At 47.5% G+C, this 7,663-nt stretch overlaps 1 protein-coding gene across 1 annotated transcript in view; it reads right to left on the reverse strand.

Moving 5' to 3' along the window:
* Positions 1-3,732, reverse strand: part of MARCHF6 (membrane associated ring-CH-type finger 6) — a 75,452-nt gene extending 71,720 nt beyond the window's left edge. The window contains exons 1-2 of the mRNA XM_030332528.1: positions 3,511-3,732; positions 3,313-3,322 (exon numbers count right to left, since the gene is read on the reverse strand). Of these exons, the coding sequence (XP_030188388.1) occupies positions 3,313-3,322; positions 3,511-3,517 (17 nt within the window). The 5' untranslated portion in view covers positions 3,518-3,732. The remainder of the gene's footprint in view (positions 1-3,312; positions 3,323-3,510) is intronic.
* Between the last annotated feature and the right edge of the window lie 3,931 nt (positions 3,733-7,663).

Genomic DNA, 7,663 nt, shown 5'->3' on the forward strand with positions numbered 1-7,663 from the left:
ATATATATTTTTGAAACCAAAAAATCTCAGTGCATTGCAGGATCAGACTCCTAACCCATAAAATGAGGAAGCTGTGTGTCTAAGGTATCCTCTTACATTTAAAGACTTGATGATAGCAGTTTACATAACGTATCTCCACTCATACAAAATACATACAAAAAACAATATGAATGACTCACACATCCTCTGTTATGAAACTAGATCATAAACCTGTTGATTTTACAAAACAAAATTTAATACCCAAACACTTTTTAGAGATCTTTAAAATCTAGCAAACACTTATTATGAAGGGCCAAAATCCATCTAGCAAATTATCAGTTTTCTAACAGACTTTAGTACTGTTTACCACAACTACAAAACATTCTGAGCATTACAACATCATCTGTGATACCCTAGAGTTAAGCGACATGCCTTTTTAAAATTTTTTTAGGGGCGCCTGGGTGGCGCAGTCGGTTAAGCCTCCGACTTCAGCCAGGTCACGATCTCGCGGTCCGTGAGTTCGAGCCCCGCGTCGGGCTCTGGGCTGATGGCTTGGAGCCTGGAGCCTGTTTCCGATTCTGTGTCTCCCTCTCTCTCTGCCCCTCCCCCGTTCATGCTCTGTCTCTCTCTGTCCCAAAAATAAATAAACGTTGAAAAAAATTAAAAAAAAAAATTTTTTTTAACTTTATTTATTTTTGGGACAGAGAGAGACAGAGCATGAACGGGGGAGGAGGGTCAGAGAGAGGGAGACACAGAATCCGAACAGGCTCCAGGCTCTGAGCTGTCAGCACAGAGCCCGACGCGGGGCTAGAACTCACGGACCGTGAGATCGTGACCTGAGCCAAAGTCGGATGCTTAACCAACCAAGCCACCCAGGCACCCCTCGACATTGCCATTTTTAAAGGAGGGAAGAGTTACACACTGTATAGTTGGTATTTTAATTACATTCTTCATCTTTGCTCAGATTAACATACTAAAAATAGAAAAGTAAACATTATCAGTGTTTTTAATAATAAATGACAATTTTTAAAAATTTAATTTTCTTTACATTTTTTGGTCATTTTCTTTCATTTTTACTGTGTCCTACAGAAAAACTGTTTCTTTTATAGTCAGATAAAAAAAACAAACCCAAATGCATTTTAAGAAATAATCTGTATAACTAGTTTAGCAAATAGAGCAGTTGTTTCCAAGCTTTTTTTCACTTTATCATGAAATAATTCTCTATAACCCTCTCTTTCCTTTCAATGTTTTTCCAAGTTAAATTTAAATTAATTTTGAAAATTTCAGAAGATTTCTGATTTGGAATTTAGCAAAGTGAGCAGGAGAAGTACTAAAATTCACTTTCATTTCATGACTAATAGCTTCATAAAACAAATGCCCAAAAAAAGTTCTGTCAAATATGTAAATGATTCATCCTATAAAGGGAGTGACAAAAATAAGTTATTTATTATCTATTTTAACCACAAGGGTCTAACAGACCTGAGTCTGAATCTTACCTCTGATATGCACTATCTAGATGACCCTGGGCAGTCATGTATCATACCAACCCAACCCCTCACCTCAAACCCTCCCCCCCACCATCCCCCTTTCCTCTCTGTAAAGAGTGGATCCCCTAAAAAGGTGGAGAGAATTAAAGAAGATGTGTATAAAGTGTTCAGTAAACACATGCCACACACACGTACTCAATACTAGTTATTTCAATAAGAAACAGTGTTCAAGTCAGTAAATAAAAATCATTTATGCCTTACCCTGATTATAATTTTACAAGGAAAAACAATGTTGAAGCACTAGAAGTACGTTGAAAATCATCCTTTCATGATTCCATATAAACCTCCAGATTCTGCAATTCCTGATTTACCACTAACTATAGCACCCTAAGTGTAGGCAAGTGCTAAGCGCCAGGCTCAAAGAATGGAATTTAGGGTTGCCAGCACACATCGAGTGATAATAAATACGTGCCTTACTAGATTGAGTCATTAAAATGTGAATCCGAAATGACGTAAAATCTTGCAGATGAATTCACACACAAGGACCATCTGTCAAAAACAAGTAATTCCTAACCTCATCAGCAGCTTTACTATTTTTTCCAAGGGAATCTCCTGTGGCGACTAGCTTCACTCACTGGGTGTAATAAACACACGGAGAATAATGGAAGGAAACGTCTATTGGTAATTCAGAATATCTGGGCTAAAAATCTCTTACAAGTGTGTGAAACGTGGACCATCTGTTAAAACAACTAAGCCTGAATTTCCACACCTATACCTACCTACTCCACCGGACACTATGAGGATCAAACGTAAAGGCACGTGGGTGTGCTCCATAAGCCATCCCACACAAATGTCATTACAGCCTAGGTTATTATCCAATGAAGATTTATTTAGAATGATAAGTCAAGTTCAAACCAATTCTTCACGTACACGAAGATCTTAGAACTTTTATCACTATTGCATGCCATGCAGTGCTCCACGATTTTCATCTAAAACCACCCAAATCGCAATCCATTAAGGCTGCAAAGACATGTCCCCACATAAAAGCCACATCACCGCATCAGGGCATCTTCACTGATAACCAAACCATCAAGAAACAGGATATGTAGTATTTCCTCTACAGACCAAGCTAAATTATTTGGTCGTTCTAAAAAGATAAAACCGCTTGAACGTGAACCCACCCTACCCTTCGTGGATAAGCAAACGCATTTCCATACTATACCTTATTTCAGTTTACACGGGTTACAAACAGCCGTATCCCAAACACACACTCACAAAACAAAGCACACAAACCCCCGCTTGCTAGTGTCAGGGATTGGACGCAAAATAAAACTACACCGAAAACAAAAGAATTCCAAACAATCTCCCTCCTCCTAATAACCTCGCTGGACCTTACTCTTCCACCGTTTTAGTAAACAAATTATTTGGGGGCAGGGACGACAGGGCAAGGTTCTAAAATAGGGGTCAGTCAACCGCACTCAGCCGTCACCCTGGCGGGGCATTTTTCGCGAAGTTTCAGAGTCAACAAGAAGTTTTGTCGTCAGGGGATAGGGCCTGTACAGCAATAGGCGAAACGACAATAAGGAAGACAAAACCGAGTGGGGGATGGGCGTGGAATACGCCCCCGTACTTCGGGCGGCGACCACTGCAGGTCCCCAGGGAACGTGGGGGGGCGGGGGGATGGAGGGGCAGGGAGGCCGCGCCAGCCCGGAGCCCCGCAGCCCCGCGCCCCCGGCGGGTTCCCGCCCCCCGCGCGCACGGGCGGGAAACGGTGGGGGCGCCGAGGGGTCACCTTCGGCTCCCCCCCCCCCCCCGCTCCGCGCGGTCCGCCGCCCCTCGAGCCGGCTCCTCGGCGGGCAAACGGCCCGGACGCTGGCCCCGCCGGTCACCCGCGACTCCCCCGCCCCCGAGGGGAGGCGCCCCGCCGCGCCGCCCGGGCCCGTCGCCCGTCGTCGGGCGCCGCGGCCAGAGAGCGCGGGCCTGGCCCGAACCCAGACGCCGGTGGACAAGGGCGCGGGCGCCGCGCTTACCTTCCGCGCTCGGTTGTCCATCTTGTCTGGGGGGGCGGCGGTTTGCACGCAGCGCGAGGCACCGCGGCCGGGGCCGGAGCCTTCCGGCCCGGGCGGGAGGGAGGGAGGGAGGGGGAGGAGGGAGGAGGGAGCGGAGCCGGGCCGGGCAGGTGCGTGTGCTCAGGTGCGAGAGAGGAAACGAGAGGAAGGAGAGAGGGGGAGAGGGAGAGGGAGACAGGTGACAGAAAGCGGCCCGCGAGAGGGGAGGGGGAGGGGCGGGGAGGATCGGGGGCGGAGAGGCATGGGCGGGGCTGCCGGGCGGACGGGGCGGGAGCGCCCCCCCAACGACGGCGCGCCGTCACTTCCGCCGCCGGCGGCCTCCGGGACGGTTGAGGGTCGGGCGCGGGCGGGCGGCTGCGACTGCCCGGGCTCCGGGCCACCTGGGTCTCGTCGTGGGCGGCGTGGCTGAAACCTAGCAGGAGCCGAACTCTGGTGGCACCCGAGGGCGGCGACAAAAAGGAACAGAGCCGGGGGGGGGGGCACAGCGTGAGCGAGCGCAGCGCGGACCGGACCGCGGTGCACAACAGAGGCTCGTTTCTGGGTGGCTTAAGGATCCTCTGGGTGTGAAAGAAAACACAGGTTCTGCGCCCCCTCTCCCGCCACGAGACTCTAGTGCCGTGTGTCTGGAGTGGGCCCAGGAGATGCACTTTTGTTCGGCACCCGGGTGGCTGTGATGCACGTTTTGAGGAAGGAAACGGTGTGCAACATCACTGAAATGTGAGAAGACGCTCGCTAACTTTACCAAAATTCCCCCCGGGGAGACTCATGCATTTGGTTGGAAGGACTTCAATAACCCACTGAGGCTGAGGATTGAGACATCCGCCTCTAACAGAGATCGGTTCGGATGCGAACAGGCCTTCCTGTGCGGAGTTCAGGACGCCTACCGGGCCGGAGCCGAACTGCCTCCGGCCTTAGGAGCGGCCTGACCTCTGCCTCCGTCAGTACTCCACACCATGAGCTTGCCTTTTTCTTTAAGTGAAGCCTCTACTTACAAAATACAGATTAGAAAGGCCAGTGCCTTAGGATCGCCTGAGTAGAAGCAGAGATGCCTCTAACCCCAAAGAAAAACATTTTAAACAATATACAGATGATTTGCAGAAATAGATTCAAGAATGCTAGCAATCTCTTTTACATCTGCGTGACTGAAGGCATTGGGAAGACCCTCCCCCCCCCACTTTCTGAATCAGAATGAGATTTAGAGTAAAAATAGTGAAATGGAGTCCTCCAAAAAGAGAACAACCCTTAAAGACCGATGTCACTGATTTGACTGATTTTACTCATGTTACCCAATGTAGGAAAGCGAATTCTTGACACCATAATGGAGACCCGCTGATTTCAAGGACTGAGCTTGAGAACTGATCCCATTTAAGTCTTTCTTTAACTGTGTTTTGACTATCTCCCAAGAAACTGAATTTGAAGGAGGCTCATTCCCCAGCCCCTATCCCTCACCTAACCCTAATATGAGCTCATGTCCCTGTAAGGCCTGTAGCAGAGCACTTCTCACTGAGCTGAGACCGGAGGCCCAGTTCAGGATCACCAAACCCAGTCTTGCGTTGTATGGCAAGGATTCTGTGAGACAGACATTGAGACTTGCTCACAGAAGTACGGGTTATGTACTGCAGTGAAGGCATCTGCATGACCAGATGGTCGGGTGGTTAGCATCACCAGTGATGGGAACAGGTGGACATGATGAAAAATCAAAACCTGCCGACAAGGCACGCCTGCATCTGGGCATGAGGAAACACCAGACGAACCCAGGCTGAGGGCATCCTACAGAATATAAGGCCTATACTGTCAGGACAAGAAAATGACTGAGGAGACGTTTCAGGTTGGAGGAGACCAAAGAGGACACAACAACTACATGCAATGTGTGTTTCTGGATGAGGTCCCACACCAGAAAACGCAAAAAGATATTTTGGGGACAATTGGCAAAATTGAAAGTTGAGGAAGGTCTTTGGAGGTTAGTGTTGCATCCATGTTGATTTCCCGACTTTTTCAGAGATCTGTGTTTAGGGAAATACACACTAGAGCATTTAGGTTTGAGGTAGGATTAGGTTTGAAGCTATAGTCAAATCGTTTAGAAAAAAGACCTGTATATCCGTGTGTGTGTGTGTGGTGTGTGTGCACGTGCATACGTGCACACATGTGTATGGAGAGAAAGCAGGTGTGTGTGTATCCGAGAGAAAGGGAGAAGTTAAAAGTTGCTGAGCTGGGTTGAAGTTTAATATGAAAGTTGTACTGCATTTGCAACTTTTCTGTGACTTTGAAATTATTCTGAAATCATTTTTTAAGGCAAAATTGGTAAGTGCAGATGGAACTCCAGAGCAGCAGTTCTCAAATTTGGGGATCGGTCATAAACACTTCTGACAACCTGATAAAATCTATGGACTTTTTTCCCGGAAAAATTCCACAGGCGCAAAACATTGCATAAAATTTCAGGGCGTAGTTCATGGATGCCTTCAAGTCCATGCATAAATTCCTGGTTAAAATAACCTCTCAGTTAGGGGCACCTGGGTGGGCTTAGTCAGTTGGGCGTCTGACTTCATTCAGCTCAGGTCATGATCTCACAGTTTGTGAGTTCAAGCCCCGCACTGGGCTCTGTGCTGACAGCTCGGAGCCTGGAGCCTGCCTTGGATTCTGTTGTCTCCTCCTTCTCTGCCCTTCCCCCACTCACACTTTGTCTCTTTCTCTCTCTCTTTCAAAAATAAATAAACATTAAAAAAAATTTTTTAATAACCTCAGTTAAAGTATTGAGAAAAATAATAACATCCATTTCATTTTCCGAGGATATAGCAGGCTAGGTTATTTAAGCCAACAGTTGAAAATGCTAGATAAAAATATAAAAGACATATTCTTACATGTTGAGTAAAACAGTAAAGCAATTACTGGACCAAATCTGAGGAGAGGAGGAAAATGGAACCTGGAAATTGCTTTTGCTCTGCTGAGCCAGGCAGATACGAATTTGTGTTTTGACAGCAAGAAGAATAATTTTGGAAGCCCAGAACCTGACCAGCATGAGGCTCTGTTAAGGGACCTTCCACCAGGATTCTCCCCAGGCCCTTAGGGCTGCTGTCTCTGGGGAACAGTGGGCCAGAAATAAATCTGAATCCTCTCTAAGACATCTAGGAAAAGTTGTCTGCTGATGATACCCATGAACCAACCCCGGCATGGATTGCACCCCAAACTCCCATAACCCCAGTGACCAAATAATCTCTGACCGTGAATTCAGTTCAAATGGTCCTTGGACCACTGGGAGCCCTAAGCACCTGAAAGAAGTAAATGCCGATTCTTCTAGGGGAATGCACTGCTTCCCTAGCTGTCTTGGTCAGCTAGGACTCCCATAAAAGAATACCACAGATGGGGTAGCTTAAACAACCGAAATTTACTCTGTCATGGTCCTGGAGGCTGAGAGTACAAGGTCAAGATGCCATCAAGAGTGGTTTCTCTGGAGGCCTCTCCCCTTGGCTGCAGACAGATGCATTCTTGTTGCGTCCTTACACGGCCTTGTTTCGTGTGGTGCACACCCCTGGTGTGTCTTCCCCTTCCTACAAGGACTGGGGTCCTACTCGATTAGGGGCCTTCCCTTCTGACACCATTCAATCTCAATTACCTCCTCAAAACCTCTGTCTCCCAATACCGTCACACCGAGAGCTAGGGTTTCAAAAGTGAACCTTAGAAGGACACGGTTCCGTCCATAACGTCATCCCTCAAAGAACGTCCACGAGTAAATGTACAAGGACAACGAACTGCACACAGTAAACATAACCAAATATTTGCGTGTGTAGCTATACATACATATGTCACAAGATACCTTGAGCAAGAATTTACGTGACAGCAGAAACCACCCTGCAAACAACCTCGGGTATGGAAATCCCTAGACGCACAGATTACAAAGAAACTACACTTACTATGGCATTCTGAAAGAGTGATAAAACATGTTATTTTAAAATGTTAATTTTATAGTGCCTGGGTGATTCAGTCGGTTAAGCGTCTGACTCTTGATTTCAGCTCAGGCCGTGATCTCACGGTCTGTGAGTCTGAGCCTGTGTCGGGCTCCGTGCTGAGGGTGCAGACCCTCTTTGGGATTCTCCCTCTCCCTCTCTCTCTGCCTCTCCTCTGCTCATGCGC

Source organism: Lynx canadensis, chromosome A1, assembly GCF_007474595.2.
Source record: "Lynx canadensis isolate LIC74 chromosome A1, mLynCan4.pri.v2, whole genome shotgun sequence".
Classification (NCBI taxonomy): domain Eukaryota; kingdom Metazoa; phylum Chordata; class Mammalia; order Carnivora; family Felidae; genus Lynx; species Lynx canadensis.